Source organism: Glycine max, chromosome 18 (genome assembly GCF_000004515.6).
Source record: "Glycine max cultivar Williams 82 chromosome 18, Glycine_max_v4.0, whole genome shotgun sequence".
Taxonomy (NCBI): domain Eukaryota; kingdom Viridiplantae; phylum Streptophyta; class Magnoliopsida; order Fabales; family Fabaceae; genus Glycine; species Glycine max.
The window spans coordinates 48,774,966-48,795,333 of NC_038254.2; the positions used below are offsets into that span (position 1 = coordinate 48,774,966).

Sequence of the window (20,368 nt, forward strand, 5' to 3'; positions counted from 1 at the left end):
TATACTTTTGCAGCCTTAGCACCATCTCTTTGGCATGACCGTTTAGGTCACCCGGGAGCACCTGTTCTTAACTCTCTTGGGAAGAATAAATTGATTGAGTGTAATCAAATTAAGGACTCTTGTATTTGTCATTCATGTTCTCTTGGGAAACATGTTAAGTTGCCATTTTATGCTTCAAAATCTCACACTACTATGCCATTTGATATTATTCATAGTGATCTTTAGACATCACCCGTATTGAGTTTCTCGGGTCATAGATATTATGTCTTGTTTGTGGATGATTATTCGAAATTTTTGTGGACTTTTCCTTTATCACAAAAATCTCAAACCTATGCTGCATTTTTGAATTTCAAATCATACATCCGAACTCAATTTGAACGGGACATCAAAAGTATACAATGTGATAATGGTACGAAATTTGATAATAAGTCATTTCGGTAATTTTGTCAAGCTAATGGTAAAAATCAACAGGTTGGCATGGATTATGGTGAGACATTTAGTCCGGTGATCAAATCGAAAACTATTCGCACAGTTCTCAATTTAGCTCTGTCTAAAGATTGGCCTATTCATCAACTTGACGTCAAAAATGCGTTCTTACATGGAGAACTCAAAGAGACTGTTTACATGCATCAACCTTTGGGTTTTCGGGATCCAGATCGGCCTAATCATGTGTGTTTGATGAAGAAATCTCTTTATGGTCTTAAATAGGCCCCTCGGGCTTGGTATAAGAGATTTGTTGACTATGTACGTACTCTTGGCTTCTTTCACAGTACTTCGGATCATTCTCTATTCATTTATCATCAAGGTATCTCTATGGCTTACCTATTATTGTATGTGGATGATATCATTTTGATTGCTTCCTCGGATGAGCTCCGGAGATCTATCATATCCTTTCTTAGCTCCGAATTTGCTATGAAGGACTTGGGACAGTTGAGCTATTTTCAGGGCATAGCAGTGACTCGTCATGTAGGTGGTTTATTTTTATCACAAAAGAAATATGCTGCCGAGATTATTGATCGAGCTGGTATGTCTTCTTGTAAGCCATCTTTTACACCTGTTGATACGAAACCCAAGCTTAGTGCTACTACCAACACACCATTTGAGGATCCCTCTCTTTATAGGAGTCTTGCAAGGGCTCTCCAATACCTTACTTTCACAAGACCCGACATTGCATATGCAGTGCAACATGTATGTTTATTCGTGCATGACCCCAGGGAAGAACACATGTACGCTCTCAAGCGCATTTTGCGCTACATTCAGAGTACTCTGGATTTTGGTCTTCATCTCTATCCCTCTTCCACATCCACTCTTCTCTTTTATACTGATGCTGATTGGGATGGATGCCCAGATACTCGTCGTTCTACCTCTGGTTATTGTGTTTTTCTAGGTGACAACTTAATCTCTTGGTCAGCCAAAAGGCAGGCTACGCTCACTACTACAAAATCTAGATTTAACATCGATTTTTGATAAAAACCGATGTTAACAAAAATGCAGTGGCAAAATGGTAAATAACGAGACTTTATTAACATCAGTTTTTTTAAAAGCTGATGTTAACATCGACTTTTCTAAAAACTAATGTTAATAAGAGCATGGTGCTAATAAATTCGGTTAATTGACATTAGTTTTGAAAAAACCGATGTGAACTAGTTGATGGTAACATCGGTTTTTTTAAAACCCGATGTTAACATTAATTTGTTAACATCAGTTTCATCAAAACTTATGTTAAGTTTATAACGTTAACATCGATTTTTCCAAGAAAACCGATGTTGTGTTATTGATAAATTAAAAAGCCAAATTCTCCCCCCCCCCTTTAGTTTTCTGTTTGTCTTCCACTTAGTGTGACCCTCATGGAATTTGTGCTTATGTTCACAGTTGTGACCCTCGAAGTCACCCTTTCTGTGTCACTGAAGCTTTGGCTGGGTCGTCTTTCACTTGAAGGTCTGTGAAGCAACAACGAAGCACTTCATCTGTCAACTTTGTGTTAAAGGTAAGAACCCCTGTCCGTCAAGTGTTTAAATATTCAGTCTTGGCTAGGTTTCCATTCAGTGTTTCAGTATTTGGTAACTTAAATATCTATCCACTCAGCAAGAGTAATGTATGTGCTATCTAAATCTTAAGGATTTTAGGGAGAAAAATGCAGGATTTTAGTGATTCAGCAAACAAACTTTGGCCAATAAGTTCAACATAAATTTAACCAGCCATGTGCAGCTCTGTACAATCATCTTTCGCAAGCTTATGTGTTATAGCTTTTAATTAGTTGTACAAAAGGTAAAATCCTTTTAAGTAGGACCACTTAATTCAACACTCAAAGGAAGTACCAAAAATATATATTCTGCAAGTTACTTATCATGTTTTGTTGGTGAACTAAAATTAACTAGTACACTTTTGATTTGTGTGTTGGTGCTTAGCTATGATGTGACTGATTGGGTTAGTGAAAATTGATTGGGCAGGGTCTGAGCAGAAAGTTGGTCCATATATTGTCTGCCTTGCTTTTTCTGGTTTCTTGGCCATTTTTCAGGTATCCCATTTCTTCAATTTTTCAATCTTTCTCACTAGTTTAGGTGTGTGAATTGCAATGCATTGATTGCTGGTGCTACTGCATTGTTTGAATGTTTTTATGTAATTACTATGATAGCAACTCCCCTAAGGGTAGCGTAGTGTTATCACAAACATACATTGGAAGCAGGGTGCATTCCTTAGCCATAAAACTGTATTTGTCAACTTTGGTAGTTATTGGTGCATTCCTTAGCCATTCAGGTGCAATGTATCCCATTGACCCTCTTAAATTAGTGCTTGTTCTAATATTCTCGCCAACCATCGTGTCAAGTCCCTAAACTCACAATTTTACAAAAGTAATGACATAAAAAGGCCTCTTATTGAATACACACACATAGACACATAAGATTTTCAAATATGAAAGATGAATTGTGAGCTCCCATGGAGAAATTTATCTATGAACTTAGCAGCATTAGCAAGTTCAACAGCAGCTTTGATTTCTTCATCTGTTGCCCCATCTTTACCATAGGCAATATTTTGTTTAATGCTGCAAGCAAATAGAATTGGTTCCTGGCTGACAAGTCCTATTTTCTGTCTGATCCATTTCAGTTGAAATTCTCTGAGATTGATACCGTCAATTAGAACTTCACCAGCTTGTGGATCATAAAATCTCTCAATTAAACTAATAATTTTTTATTTCTCACTTCCACTTTGCCCTACCAAAGCTGCAGTAGTGCCACTTGGTATTGAAATTGAAAATCCATTGAATATTTGCTCATAAGGTCTAGAAGTATAACTAAAGCATACCTTCTTAAGCTCTATATCTCCAGAAATATCATATAGTCATCGAACACCAGTGTAATAAGCATCAATATTTGGCTGCCTCTTAATCGTTTCAAACATTTTAAAGGTAGTAGCTTGTCCAGCAGCAAATGCAGTTAAGATTGGAGATGCCTGCCCAAGAGACCAACAAAAAGAAATTAGCCCAGAAAATTTGATCAAATTTTCCTGCCAAGCTTGGTAGAGGTTGTAAGATATGGATTATTTCATCCATCCACAATGTATATGGGAAAGTAGAAGCTAACTTACATGGAACCAGTAAAAATTGCAAAAAATATACTAATGACTTGTCCTCCTGTATAACCTTTGTCTAGTACCATCTTCCCTCCAAACCACACTGCCAAACCATAGGTACAATAAATGAATAGACAAACTAAACCAACCCTCCAGCCACACCCTCTTGCACTCCAACTCTGTAAGCTTTAATTAAGTATTGATTGTATTGAGTTATAGCTTGCTTCTAATCAGTAACCACTTCTGGTCCTAAAATTGTGACATTTAGGTGTAGTGTAGGTTGTTGCAAGTCTACATAATCAAGTTATCTTCATCAACCATTAATCTGAGCACCTCATCTTCCCCTTTTCCTTTTATTCTTATCCTAGCTAGGAATGAGATCAGAATTTCAGACTTCTCTAGTTATACAATGTCCCTTTGCTACTCGGATTTGAAATGAAAAATCCTTGACCATTCTTTTGCTACTCAGCAGGTCACAAATTAAGTTGATTACAACTCATACAAACCTTGTTGACTCTCAAACTTTTGTTTCAGCCTTCAAATCTCCCCCTATTGTTTATTGGGAACTTAAAAGTAGGTGGAACAACAATTTAGTTTTGATTAGTAATTAATAACATGCAATTTACTATTTCTCATATTTTCTAGAAGAAAAATCTGGTACGTATAGCTTAGCTACACATGACTTTGTACAAAGTTTTGTTTGGTGGAAATGTTTGCTGCCATTAATTTCAGTGTGTGACATTTAGACAAGTAGTAGTATGTTTGGTTTCATCTTTGGTGGCATTGGGCGTGTTAGATTCCCTTTTCAGTTACTCAGTCAAGGAATTTAGTGAAGTTCGTAGCTTATTATTCATTCAAATTCCAAGTTCACCTGAGTCGTGTGCAACTGCTTAGGGTGGATGCACTTTGCTGGATGATGCTGGTTGGTCTGACTCAAATTCAAAGGATGGGTCTACAAGCTCACTAAGCTTTCTTGTTTGAATCTTTTTCATCGCAATATTTGCCAAGTTAACTTCATCTCTTTCCCTGGCTGCTAAAATTGCTGGCATGGATGATATCAGCTCAATAAGCACAACCCAAAAGCTATACACATCACTCTTGTCTGTGGCAGTGTTATAAGTTCCAACTGTAGAGATAATTCCAAGGGGAAATAGATAATTCCAATTGCAGAGATGATAATCATATTTTGAAGCAAAATAACCACTTAGTGATAGGCATAAAACAACAACTGGTTACTCTGACAATTTGCCAAAACAAATCTCAACTCTAAATAACAATCACCCCATTTTCAAATTACCCTAAATACTCATCTACTAAGTAATAGTAACTGTTCATTATCTCTGGTTTAATTAATTAGAGCTGTTAGATTGTGTTGTGGTGTTGTAGAGTAATATTATCTATGGTTTAATTAATTAGTTTTGCTACTTTTAGTTAGTAATGCTTTTCTAAGAAGATATCCCTCCTTTTGAAACTCGTCCTTTGCTGTTGCACTCTCCCATTAGCTAACCAATGGCAGAGTCTAAATGCCCATTTGTCAAATAGTTTGCATCTGAAAAAGAACATCATAATAGTAAAATATTATTAACACATATAGTAGGCACAACACTCATGACCCATAGATTTGAAGAATGAATGCAGCAAAACTAACCAATCCAACATTCATATCCACAATGTTGTGATACTTTCCTGAGTCCAATAGTCTATTAGTTTTGTTGTAAGCATTTATGTTTTTTTTTTCACTTTTTGTTATCATCCTAGTATGTCTTAGAGGAAACTCCAGGAACTGAGCCACTAGCAATTCTAGGAGGAATGGCATATAGCCTGCTTGGTGAATATGGTGCATACCTCTAATATATCCAATATTATAAATGCACCTTCAATTTTTATTCAATATGGTCAGAAAAGCTTGCATACCTCTAATATATCCTTCAATTTGTTTCCAACCACCTTCAGATCCGAAGATGTATCATGATGCATTGCAACCATGTGATATGTCCTGTTACATCCCATAAAAAAATGACACAACAAAACTAAAAAAGGATCAGTATATAGCATGGTATTCCTTTATCCTTCACCTAATAAATGAGAGGAGTGGAAACCACTCAATCCTATCATTTTGCACATTTTTTACTCTGCATTTATAAACCATAAAATCCACCAATCATCATTGTCACTCTTTCTCTAGTTTCCACTTTTCCTACCAACTAGCTAACAAGTATGTCCCAAAAAAGGCAATAATATCCCAATTTGGTACTGCAACATTCTTGTGCTGATTACAGGTTTCAAAATGAAAGAAAAGAAACTATGAGCTCAAGTCAATGGTAAGAAATGAGATAAAACTAGAAAAAGGTGGATTCATCAGTCTTTTAAATTAAATAGATGACACTAAGATGGCACATGAGAAGAAGTCTGAACAAAGCATGCACTTTAGCTTGCTTAAATTATTAATTCAACCAATTAATATGGAGACAAAATTTCTGAATCATTATTGCCTTGCTGTCAAGGTAGAAATACAATAAATTTATAAAATAAGGCCAATGGAGATTGCATGTGCACTTTGTACATAAGTTGCATGTGCACTATGTATATAAGCTGGATTTGTTTCAGTACCAACAATCACTCCAGCAACAACATCCTGATTGTTGAATCTTGCTCTAGCTACTGTTCTGACTGTGCTGTGCTTTTTTGGTGCTTTAGGTGGTCCTTTATTCCCTACTTTTAACTCTATCAAACTGAGATGTCAATGCCATAAATAAGTTAACAGTAATAGAAATGTTCAGTTCTTCACCCCATACTCAATCACAGTGCATTTCCTTGTCTTATGGGATATTATTAAAAGTTAGTATCTTAAGGTTTGAGTACTTTGGGTATTTGCAATGAATCTGTCTAAGGTAGAGAGTAGCAATGGTCTTTAAGGGCAAGAAGATATAATAATCAAGGGGAAATATACAAAACAATCAAGAGGAACTAGTAAAAATATTAACAATATACCCAATGAACCAAGTAAGAATCTTTTTTTTTTATTTTGTGAAGTAAAAGACCTTTACTAAGATTATTTGGGAGTTTAGTCTATGACAAAGAACTCCTACCTGGTAAAACACAGAGCTATGTTCAAATTTTCTGGTTCAGGAATATTAGGTTCTATTTCAACTGAGTTGGGTAACTTCACTTCTCTTCAAACACTTGATTTGTCTTCAAATTCTCTTTCTGGCTCCATCCCTTCAGAGCTGGGTCAGCTTTAAAATCTAAGAATATTGCAACTATACTCAAATGATCTCTTTGGGAACATTCTGTCAGAGATAGGTAACTTGAGGAAGTTGCAAGTTCTTAGAATAGGAGACAACATGCTGACACGTGAAATTCCACCTAGTGTTGCCAATATGAGTGAAGCATACCCTTTGGAACTGGTAAATTGAAGCATGTAATATCTTTTGATGTACAAATGAACAACATTAATGGCCACATACCTGAAGAGATTGAAGGCTGTGAAGAGCTCCAAAACTTTGCAGCATCAAACAACATTCTTGAAGGAGACTTACCTTCCCCTATGGGATCTCTTATATCTTTGAAAATTCTGAATTTGGCTAATAACAGTTTATCTGGATCAATCCCTACAGCTTTGAGTCATCTTTCTAACTTGACATACCTGAATTTGGTTGGAAACAAACTACATGGAGAAATTCCTTCTGAGCTTAATAGTCTGATAATGCTCTGATAGGTAGCATTCCAAGTAACTTCTGGCTCAAAGGTTCAAAGCTTCAACAACTTTTCTTGGCCAGAAACATGCTCTCTGACAAGTTTCCCTTGGAGCTACTCAACTGCTCCTCAATCCAATAGTTGGAACTTTCTAATAACAGCTTTGAAGGAAAACTTCCTTCCATCTTGGACAAACTGTAGAACCTCACAGATCTTGTGCTCAACAACAACAGCTTTGTTGGACAACCACGTAACATTGGAACTGTGACCTTAGCACTAATTACAATGTTGCCAGCTAGATTGTGAAGTTCACTAGCTAGATAGATAGGTAGATTGTAAACCTAGGTATCTAGTGACAAGACACAGCTTGCATGCATGTCCCAAGCATGCAACAATATTGTGACTTGTCTCCATTAGTGTAAAAAAATCATATATAACATCCACTATTGTTTCTGTAAAATCAATTTCAAAATAACCAAATTTTAGAAAGCAAATATAATCCTTGCAACAAATTTTAGAAAAAGTAAATAGCTATAATCATTTGATGAAGCACTAGAAATTTTAACTTGCTTGAAAATGATTAGACATTAAGTTGCTTCAAAATGATGAAGCCTCACTACTGCGTATGCTAGTTAGACTTATGATTTTCAGACATTGATGACGTCAATTGATATCTATCATACTTTAAGTCTACTCATTGTCACATATTGATATTTTTTTGATGATTGATGTAGATGGTCATTGAGTTATTTGTTAGATTGTTCATTTCATTTTGGACCGTGCTGCTCATCATCACGGGTACAAATGTTTGTTACCAATTAATGTTTTTATTACTTGTTCACTGCCGTTAAAAACAACTGATATATGATATACAAATTGTGTTCATGATGAGAAAATCTTAGATTCCCGTTTGAGACTGAATGCAATGATTCTTTCGGACAGTTTGCATTAATCATTGTATTCAATCTTGAATTGTCCGTTTGGACAGTTTGGGGAGACTGGTATTTTTATGGTAGATTCATGCATTAAGGTTAACATTATTTTGTTTAATTTGATGAAATTTTGATACAATGCATTTCTAGTTGTTCTCTGAGCGCATGCTTGATTATCGGAAAATTAATTTCACTGATTTCATGTCGTGTACTTGGAGACCAATGCGAAATGCTTCTGAAATTTTTGTCAAATTTAACAAAATAGAATTAACCCTGACATACGAAGCTACCATAAAAGACGGTCTTCCTGAATGGGATAGGGCCACGACTATAATAAAAAAGTAAGATTTTCATGCATCGAATAACTTTGTGAGTATCACGGAGTTACTTAGATGGATCAAAGTTGGATGAAGGAAAGTTGCATCAGCCCAGAATATGAGGAAGGCGTCGAGCAGTTCTTGCAATTTGCTTCACAAAGAAGTCGACCGAATGAAGATGGAAAATATTATTGTCCTTGTATCAATTGTTTGAACGGAAGACGACAAATACTGGACGACGTACGAGAGCATCTATTATGTGATGGGATTAAGAAGAATTACACGACGTGGATATGGCATGGTGAATTGACAAACATGCAAAGTGGATCCCAATCTTAACCGTTTGATGTAGAAATGGGAGATCGCTTGGAGGATATGATTCGTGACCTTGGACAAGAGTCTTTTCAGCAAGCACATGCCCTTATGTATGAAGGATTTCAAAGTGATTCAAAGAAGCCTTTGTATACGGGGTGCAAGAATTCCTTAATGTTGTTGTCGGCGATGTTAAGTCTGGTTAATGTCAAGGCCAGATATGGATGATGAAATGAATCCATATGGCAATTTAAGCACTCAACACAGTTCATGGCCAGTTCTACTAGTAATTTACAATTTTCCTTCTTGGTTATGCATGAAGCGAAAATACATGATGTTGTCTATGATGATATCGGGCCCAAGACAGCAACGAAATGACATTGATGTTTATCTAAGTCCGTTGATTGAAGACCTGACAAAGTTGAGGGACGAGGGAGTTTTAGTGTTTGATGGGTTTCGCAAGGAGACTTTTCAAATGTGTGCAATGCTTTTTTGTACCATTAATGACTTTCCAGCATATGGGAATCTGAGTGGTTACAGTGTTAAGGGTCTTCATGCATGCCCCATCTGTGAAGAAGACACAAACTACATACAGCTGAGACATGGTAGAAAAATAGTGTACAATAGGAATCACCGTTTTCTAAAACCTCATCACCCTTACAGGCAATTGAAAAAAACATTTAATGAAAGTCAAGAGCACGAAACTGCGCTGATACCGTTGACTGGTGAGCAGGTCTTCCAATGAGTTCAACACCTGAATACTATATTTGGAAAGACCCAAAAGAAGGATAAAAGTAAGACTTGCATATGGAAGAAGAGGTCTATTTTCTTTGATCTTCCATACTGGTTTGATCTAGATATTAGACATTGTATTGATGTTATGAATATGGAGAAAAATGTATGTGATAGTGTAATTGGGACGCTCCTTAACATTCAAGGCAAGACGAAAGATGGTCTGAATACCCGTCAAGATCTAGCTGAAATAGGTATACGATTGCAGTTGCATCTAAGGTCTGATGGTAAAAAAATATACTTGCCTCCAGCTTATCATACTTTGTCCAGAAAGAAGAAGATCAGTTTTTGTCAGTGTCTGTGCTGAGTCAAAGTCCCACAAGGATACTCTTCAAATATTAAGAGCCTTGTGCAGTTGAAAGAGCTTAAGCTGGTAGGGTTAAAGTCTCACGATTATCACGTGTTGATGCAACAATTATTAGCCGTGGCCATACGAGACATTTTGCCTAACAAAGTCAGGTTAGCCATAACTCGCTTGTGCTTTTTCTTCAATGCCATATGTAGCAAAGTCCTTAATCCTGTCAAGTTTGATGACTTGGAAAATGAGGCCGCAATTATACTGTGCCAGTTGGAGATGTATTTTCCTCCTGCTTTCTTTGACATCATGGTTCACTTAATTGTTCATTTGGTTAGAGAAATCAAATGTTCTGGTCATGTTTATTTGTGGTGGATGTACTTGTTCGCTCACTTTACAACTACGAATTTTATTGGCAAGTGTACCGAGTCACAAGTAATATAAAATGGTAAGAAACCGAGTATCGAACTCAGGGAACTTGTTTCATTTAGTGAAGTTTTATTCAGCAAGTGGACATTTGTAAAAAGCAATGAAATAGAAATAAACAAAAGATGTATATTGTAAATCTAAATTAACTACAAATTTCACTATCAAAACAGAAGAGAAAACAAATGATTAAAAATGTCGGGTCCTTCTACTGAACGCTTGATGTAATTAAAAGATTTTTCTCTATTTAAGGTTATTTCAGTGTTCTATGTTGAGGACTAAAAACCAAACACCGATCCCTCGCGTGAATGGACTAATTCTAATTAAACATCATTCTCGGAACCCTCGTCAAAGTTAGCCTAACTGAACAACATTAAAATCACAACATATTAAAAACTAAAACCCTGCACTCTATGCCTAGCAATGCAGTTATCTAGCCTTGCTCTATCCAGTTCTAAGGATTAAAAACATTTTCCAATGCTAAAAATCCTAACTTTACACACAAATGGGTGATCGGAACAAAAACATGCAATAATTAAGTGTAGATAGAAGTAATGAACACATAAAACAACTTTAAATAGATAGTTAAGAATTTACATCAAGTCTCAACAGAATTTCCCAACACAGAAAGTTAGCCTTCCATCACAAGGCAACACCTTTCAGCTACAAGATGGGGGCTTCGGAAGAAAATTACAGATTACACAGTGATGGGGATGTCTCCTCCACCTCTAGAAACCTACAAATCACTCACTAACCTAAAATCCTCTTGAAAGATGAGGTTTTTGGCTTCCTTGCTCTGTTTTGTGCCTTTTTGTTTCGCTCTCTATGCTCTCAATATCGCCGAATCTCCGATTTTTCCAACTTCAGCCTTAAAAAGGGCTTTCTATCCTCGAAGGCTCGCATAGCGCCACTTTCATGCTAAGCGCGAGTTAGTGATTTTTGGCTTAGCGAGCCAGGTGTGCTGAGCACAAGAAGAGACAAACAACTCGTTGGGCGAGTTGATGGCGCGCTGGGCGCGTGCATGCATGGCAGATTCTCTTCCAGATTCCCTTGACTCACTAAGCGCGCTAATGTCTCGCTTAGCGGATGTGTCTCGCTAAGCGCATATGCCTCACTTAGTGAGACACCAGCCACTACAACCTTCTATTTCTTCATCTTTACCATGCTTCAACCAACAGGTTTTCACAAGATATGTGGATTTTCAAAGATATGAACATGATAATTAGGCACACAAATGAAATAAGCTAGCAGGCAAGACAAATATCAAGGAAGGTTCATCAAGCCAATGCCTCACGGTCACTGTTTCTCTTAAGCACAAGTGTTTAAGGTTATTTCTCAATCAACAACCAACACAAGTCTCAATCTTTCCATTTCATCTCATGTCATACGGTCACAAACACACAAATTGAATCCGAAGGACTTTTCTTGACTTGTAATGAGGCTGGGCTACAAACAAATCATGGTTTTTCTAGGATGCAAAAATCTTAAGTTCTAGGAGAGCCTTCATCCTTAGATCAACCCCTTTCTCTTTTATTCCAGCTTCTATTACTTTCCTTTCAATATTTACAGCACTTAGCTTCAATAACAGCACCCACTTGGCTTTTATTCTTGAAATTTCTTTATATTTTATTTTAGCAGCTTTTACTTGCTACTTCTTGATATTTTTGTGTGTGTTGTTATCTTTCTTACCACAATTATTGTCACCCAATAACCTCCCCCAAATTTGGGACAAATTTGGCTTGAACTATGATGCTCTCCTACAACCTAAGAAAAGGTAGATGGAGGTTACAATTTACAAGCTCAAGGTTCAAGTCAATCAATCAAATTATCAGCTCAACATAGGTGCAAGGGATAAATCATTCATGCACAAGGTAAGCTCTTTGGCTAAGTGGCTATTTCAATCATCTTCAAACTCATGCATTCATTCAGTAATCAGAGATTCATGCAAAAATCGATACCCAATATTAGTTGCTCTCTCATAGTTAAACATCACACACGGTAATGGCTAATGATTACCTTCAAATTCTACCTGTCAAACCAACTAACATTTTCAGCCATGTTCCTAATTCATGTTCTTTCTCTTCTAATCACTACATACTTATTCAAAAGCATATGATCTATGCATCACAATTCACTCAATCCATGCAATCGATCAATTCAAATCATTCACAAACACACGGTTTTCAAATCAAATCAAACCACTGCAATAACAATCAAAACTGCAAACTATTCACAAGGCTAGAGAATTTGATACTAAATAAATGAAACATAAAGCTAAAATTAAAATCATAAAAATGTATTAGAAACAGGAAAAATGCAAAAAGATCCTGTCACAACTCCTCTTGTGGTGCAGTTGGCTCATCCTGAGGTGAAAAGGAAGTGTCCTGGGCTGGCTGAGGTGTCTCCTGTGTAGCTGTAGGCCAGGGATCCCAGGTACTCTGCGTTGTTGTCATGTTTGCTGCATAATCTATGTCTGCAGCGCCATCCTCCTCCTCTGAGACCTCCACAACTGATATGGTGACCGGTGAAGTCCATGGAGTGGCCTCTAGAGTAACCTCAGGTGTGACTTTCGATAGAGGCTCATGGCCTGCGGAAGCCTCACCTACCCCCAAAGGAGAAGGCTGGACTCCTGGCCAGGCCACCCGTGCCATGAAATCCTCCATGCCAATAATAGGTCGATGCTGAGCCAGATCATGGATACTTTGCATCACCAGGCATAAGCCATGGTGGAGGCTCTGCAGAATCGGCACTGTGACATCGGAGCTCGAAGTGGAGGTGCCGGTGTGAACTGGTGGTGATGGAAGAGTTGATGTAGAGGGAGTAGGAGCAAGGGGAGCAGAAGAAGATAAGCCTTCAGATCCTTGAGCCCTGGCCTTGCAGGTCCCTGGAAATGTGACCGAAGGGTCATCCAGGTTCCAACAATTCTTCTTTATATATGTCAAATTAATGGTAGGGCTGAGAGACTCGAAAGTCAGAGAATCTAATACCACTCCTCTGGCTATGCACAGTGCAGTAATGAGTGTAGGAAAGCCAAGCCTAGAGGATTTGGACTAGGCCATTTCGGAGATCTGTCCAGAAATAAGCGAGCCCACGTCCATATCCATCTTCATGACGAGTCCATAAACTAACCTCGCCCGATCCATATTCAGATCAGATGTGTGAAATGTGGGGGCGAGGTTAGAATAAGATAGGACACTACAGGTCTGCGCCAAGGTGGTGAGGTCCTTCTTTAGGAGCTTCCAGGGCGCTCCTTCAACATTTAAAACAAATTCACGCCCTGGAATGTAAAGCTTAGCAGCAAGCTCCTGAGGGTCTGTGCATGTACGGTAGAACCTGGAATATGTAGTAACGTGCTCCCCTGGCTCCAGAATCACGAGGGCCTCCAGGAAGGTGTTGAGGGACTCATCATCGAACTTTATAAGTTTGCCCCTCACCCTGACCTGCCTCGGAGATTTATCCTCCAGATCATATAAATTAGCGTAGAATTCCTTGACCAGGACCATATCAATATGCCCATCTATTTGCCTGGTCAAGGCCTTGTGCCAGTAGTGCCTCTTGAGTTCTCTATGGAACTCGTCATACTCTGATATGTACAGAACAACATTCCGGTCCTCTCCGGAAGGATGTTCTGGGAGTAAATGTTCTGCTCAAACCTCTCCCAGGCCCCCTCTAATGTAATCCTGGTGGTGTCATAAGGCTCCTAGGGCCTAGAAGCAGTAGCTTTCCTCTTTCTAGAGGCCATCTGCATAAAAAAGAGTCACAGGATACAAGTTAGACCAGTTTTTATTTCAACTAAAAGCAGAAAAATAAAACAAAAAATAAGATTGGGCGCTTAGCGAGACTTCTCGCTTAGTGCGCCTTATGAAAATAACAGCTTATGCTTAGCACGCAGAGCGCGCTTAGCGCGACAACACAAAATCAAAGACTCTGGCTAAGCGAGACACACTCACTTAGCTGAACACAACACAATGGCTAAGTGAGCATGACTCGCTAAGCCTTATTCTCTAATAGAGAGCTAATTGCGCTTAGCGCGCAAGGCGTGCTTAGCGCGACACACTATACAGGCTTAGCACCATCAGACGCTTAGCCCAAAGACACTACTGAAACTTAATTGGCTTAGCGAGCAGGTTCGCTAAGCCCAATTCCAAAATAAAACAAAAAAGATAAGAAATTGCGCTTAGCGAGCATTGCTGGCTTAGCGCATGAACAAAAACTCAAAAAATTAAAATGCTTTGGGCTTAGCGAGACTGACTCACTTAGCCCAGGCTTATTTAACCTACAGAGGCTGGGTGGCTTAGCGAGACTGACTTGCTTAGCCACCAACAGAAGACAAACAGTCTCTTAGACTGTTACCCAAGCAACACAACTCGCTTAGCACGGCATGCTGGCTAAGGGAGTTCATACGAAACTTAAACAAAAATTGGAAATTTAACATCTTGCTAAGCCAAAGTGCAATGCCTGAGTGAGTTCATGCAAACATTCATATATTCAAGCAAAATTGATGAACACGCTTAGCAGGACAGGCGCGCTGAGCGCAGGAAGAGACAAACAACTCGTTGGGCGAGTTGATGGCGTGCTAGATGCATGCATGCATGGCAGATTCTCTTTCGGATTCCCTTGACTCGCTAAGCGCATTGATGCCTCGCTTATATTTGATGCCATTGAACATCCCACAACTTGTTTTAAAGCCTCTCCAAGTTATGTGGATGCTATCGTGTTCGGGGTGTTTAATAAAGACTTCCTATTGTACATAAAGCACGAAGATCTCTCTGAAATTGCACACGGTGGTCAATGTCTCGGCATATTTGTTATACAGTTGTGGATTTTGTAAGTCAATTTACATTATTTTTAATTACCTTAGTTATTGTTTTAAACTCATACATAATTAACTTTGTCTTAACAATAATAGGCATCTGACTGAGACAAGTATGCGAGCGGGGAATTCCAATGTGTATGGATTCCTCAAGTCACAGTCCATTCAGAGATCTGGGCATTTGCAATTTGAATAAGAAAGTTACATGAAGAGTTGGATGCAGAGTTCAAAACGTGTCTACCTTGGAGCCTACCTAAATGGGTAAGTCAAACTGAACAATTGAATTTAAATAATGTCTAATACTACAATAACCCATATTGGTCTCCACTACAACCCACACTGGAAAATGGTCGTCATTTTGCCTAAGGAAAATCTTGTTGTTTGGTTTTGTTCCTTGCATAACAGGCCAGACAACTACCTTAAAGGAATAATTAACAGGTCAATGTTGTTTTTCAATACATTTGCATTAGCATAACTCAACAACATCAATATTTTAATGTTCCTTGTATTCAACAATGCTTTGAAAGGACTTGATGATACTCCACAACCTAAATCCAAGGCTGGTGCTAGGTGGATTGTTGTTAAGGTACGTGATTTAAATAAAACTTCTACTTATATATATTTTATGTGTGTGTACACTAATTGTAGTTAACGTTTAATATCCAAATTTCATTATGTATTTAGTGTAATATACAAAAAGGAAGCACTGAGTGTGACTATTACGTGATGCACTGGATGTCCACCATAATCTTAGGAAGTTTCAGGAATAGTTGGAAAACGGTAATTGTTTATTTCAAACAAAATTGATTTTCTTATCATTGGTATTACATTATTAACTTATGTTTTATTTGATCATGCAATATTTTAATGATGTTAGACCATTGGAAGCAGAGCGATTGAAGGCTCTTCGCATGCAATGGGCACAATATTATCTCAAAGTTAGAAATCAAACTTAGGATGTTAGGGAACTATGTAACTTTAGGTTACTTAATTAGTTTACTAGCTTGCATTACATTTTTTACAATTGTTGTTTCATTTTAACATTGAACAATCTTTGTTGATAGTTATTAATAAATTATTTATTCATAGTTATCAATTGATTTTTTACAATTGATGGTTTACTAGCTAGCTTTCTGCTAAAACCTATTTGAAAGCAGAATGCAAATGATATATGTTGTGCTGTGTGGTCTGATTTTAAATTTACAAATTAAATTTTGGGTTTTTTGTAAAAACAGAGAGAGTATTTTAAAAAAATTCCTAATAATAACATCGATTTTTTTTATAAAAAAAAAACGATGTTAATATACACCAACAACATCGGTGTTTTTGGTGTATATTAACATTGGTTCTTTTTTAAAAAAATCGATGTTAATATCGAAAAACATTAACATCGATTTTTGTAAAAAAACCAATGTTAACATCGGTTTTGTATAAAAACCGATGTTAACATTTTTTATATTAACATCGGTTTTTAACAGAAACCGATGTTAACATATAAGTTAACATCGGTTTTTTACTTAAACTGATGTTAACGTTTGGAAGTTAACATCGATTTTTATACAGAACCGATGCTAACGTATAACATCGATTTTTATAGAAAATTGATGTTAATGTATAAGTTAACATCAATTTTGTATAAAAATCGATGTGAACTGTCAACATTCATATATATTTTTTTTGGTGTAATTCTTAATATATAACATCGGTTATTTAAATAATCGATGTTGTCAATTTTACGTTAACATCGATTTTAAAAAACCGATGTTAACGATAATACTTTCAATATCGGTACTTTCAACATCGGTTAAAAACCGATGTAGAAAGTCATAAATAATCGATGTAAAACTCATATTTTTTAATAGTGGCTATCGCGATCCAGTGCAGAAGCCGAATACCGAGGGTTTGCCAATGTGGTGTCTAAATCTTGTTGGTTAAGAAACTTGCTTTTGGAGCTTCATTGCCCGATTCAAAAAGCTACATTGGTCTACTGTGATAATGTTAGTGCGATCTACCTAGCTGACAATCCTGTTCAACATCAACGCACTAAGCATATTGAAATAAATATACATTTTGTTCGGGAAAAGGTTGCTCGTGGCCAAGTTCGAGTGTTACATGTCCCCTCGCGTTATCATATTGTAGATATTTTCACCAAAGGTCTTCCGTTGGTGTTATTTGAGGATTTTCGGGACAATCTTAGCATTCGACGACCTCCCGCTTAAACTCTGGGGGAGTGTTAGAATATATGTTAATATATTCTAATTTAGTGTATATGCTATATTAGGCAAATTGCCCAAAAGGGGTCCCTTTTATAAACTTATTCCCCAAATGGGGTCCTTTTGAAACTAATTCCGGCATGGTGTTCTTTTTTACGTGAGCTGCATGCATTTTTCATGCAAACCGCCATTGGCAATAGCGATTTTGCTGTCATACGACACGTGGAAGGCCAAACCGCCAGCGGTGCTGGCGACTTCAGGTGGAAGGGCATCTCGCCACTTGCACTGGCGACTTCGCCACTGCTGCTGAAACCGCAGCTCTGACTGGCAAGTTTCGGAAATGGCAGGCCTAGGGGGTGCAGGTTGTTTTTTGACTTCTTGGGCTTAGGGGAGTTTAAAGGGGAATCGCCCATACGTTTGGCGATTTGGGCAAAATAAAGGGGACTCGCCCCTTGGTTTGGCGGTTTGGGCAAGGCCTTTAAATACTTCTCCTGAGTTCAGTGTTTTTAAAACTTGCCATTTCAGTGTTTTCCTTGCAGTTTCAGTGTTCTAGTGTTCTTGAGAAGTTACCAAAATCGTCCAAATTTGCCTCCTTGTTTAAATTTATCAGTCTTGAAAGTTTTATTGAAGATTTGAAAGTCTCAATCAAGCAACTGTTGGCATCAAATATTTTGTTGAATTAATTTTTTTATAAATTAGTTTTATATCTCATATGCCTATTCGTTTGTGTTAAAAATTTGTGTATGAGTTCAAGTAAATTCATCAACATTGTGTATGTAAAATAAAATTATTTTTTATCAATATTCTGTATGTTAAAAATTTGTGTATGGGTTAAAATAAATTAGTTTTATATGTGATATTGTGTATGGGTTTAGTTGTATGTAAAATAAAATTTTTTTTGTCATCATCTTTATTTCAAGAAAATATTTGGAGTGCGGAAAAAATATTTTAACTTTTAACTGAATATTGTACTTTTTAATTAGGTTAGTGTTGATGCTTTGTTAGTATGTTAAAAATTAGTCAATATTATACTTTTAACTGTGTTTAAAATAAAAATAAAATTGTAGCATCATATTTATTTGAAGTAAGTATTTTGAGTGTGAAATTTTTTTTTAATATGAAGTTGTAGTAATTTTTTAATTAGATTAGGTTTATGTTTATGGCTTGTTGGTGTGTGTTAAAAATTTATAAGCGTTGAAGTTGAATGGTGCTTAAAATAATTTTTTTTGGCATTATATTTATTTATAGTAAGTATATTAGTGTAGAAAAAAATTTCAATATAAAGTGTGATGTATTTTATTTTGTCTTTAAAATTACTATTTTGAAATTGTTCATTTTTTTTAAGTGTGTCCCATGAACACCAACAACAACTTCCTTCTTCTTTCCTGCGTGGATGGTCTACGGCACACGAACAGCAACAACAACTTCCTTCTTTCTTTCTGCGTTTTTTTTTGCGTGAATGGTCTACGAGGGAAAGGGAGGGATTTAAGCAACCGAAATCGCTGCTGGGGTTGGCGATTTACCCACCTCAAGCAAATCGCCAATCAAACTGGCGATTCCCTGCTCCTCTGTGCGCTGCAGCTGCTCAGTCTGCACCCTCCCTCGAAAACGACTTCTGCGTCCTGCACCCCTAGGCCTGCCATTTCCGAAACTCCCCAGTCAGAGCTGCGGTTTCAGCAGCAGTGGCGAAGTCGCCAATGCAAGTGGCGAGATGCCCTTCCACGTGAAGTCGCCAGCACCACTGGCGGTTTAGCCTTCCATGTGTCGCATGGCAGCGAAATCGCTATTGCCAATGGCGATTTGCATGAAAAATGCATGCAGTTCACATAAAAAGGAACATCATGCCGGAATTAGTTCCAAAAGGACCCCATTTTGGAAATAAGTTTTCCAAAGGGACCCCTTTTGGTAATTTGCCTGCTATATTAGTTAGGTGTATATTTTGTCCCTTGATTATAGCTAGTTAGTTTCCTAATTATAGCTAGTCAATTCCCCACTTCTAGCGTATGACATTCTAGCGTAGTCATACGCTTGTATATTGTGTATATAAACTGATCCTGATCTTGTGAAAGGAGAATGGCAAGGAATTATCTTCTATCACTGACTACTTGGGTTGCCGTGATTTTTAAAGTAACAACCACTAACCTCGAAACTCGTTTCTCAATAGAACAACCAAAGACCAAGTTTCTGGCTTTAGCCAGTATTCATTCTTTACTCCCCCTTGTTCACAATTTGGAAATTTCTTGACATATATAACAAAAAGGCCTTCTTTTCCGATCATATTTGATTATTGTGGTAGCTACTGCTGTTATAGTTCTGGCTTTGAGCATCGTTTCAAACACCCCTTGCTTGGATCAATTTGGCCATGCTCATTGGATTTTTTACATTGGTTGCCTACGTCTCAAAGGATTTCACATAGAGAAATTAAGTACCATTAATTGTCTTTTCTTTGTTAACTTAAAGAGTTTCTCAGTTCTGCTTTGCTTTAATTTGTGGCTATTATGCTTTTAATATGAAATAGGATTCCAGAACGTTGACTCAGGATGAATCTGTCGTTGGATTGATGAAATATATATATATATATATATATATATATATATATATATATATATATATATATATATATATATATATATTTGCATTTATTAAAGAAATTAATTAAAATCATTTAATTTTAAGTAAAAAATAAAATTATTTCTAAAATATTTTCATTGAAATTTGATATCATAAATAAAATAGAGTCCTTGGAAACAGGTTGTAATTAAATGAAAAATATTTTAAAAATAATATAACTTAATAGAGGTAAACTCAGTTAAATTTATTTATATTTGAATTGAAAATTTAAGTATTTTTTTAGTTATATATAAATTTAGAGAGATGAATTAACAAATAACTGAAACCATGTTATAAAAGGAAATTAAATTTGGAGGTTTCAGTTACCAACTAAATTGTTTTTAATTAAGAACAAAGAAGAGGAACAAATTAACAAATACAAGTCATGAGGC

The 20,368-nt window shown here is 36.9% G+C and overlaps 1 protein-coding gene across 1 annotated transcript; it reads left to right on the forward strand.

Moving 5' to 3' along the window:
- The first annotated feature begins 813 nt into the window (after positions 1-813).
- Positions 814-17,372, forward strand: LOC113000221 (uncharacterized mitochondrial protein AtMg00810-like). The gene is made up of 2 exons (XM_026126896.1): positions 814-1,427; positions 17,018-17,372. Exons 1-2 carry the CDS (start codon positions 814-816, stop codon positions 17,370-17,372), a joined length of 969 nt encoding a protein of 322 aa, XP_025982681.1.
- The last annotated feature ends 2,996 nt before the right edge of the window (positions 17,373-20,368 follow it).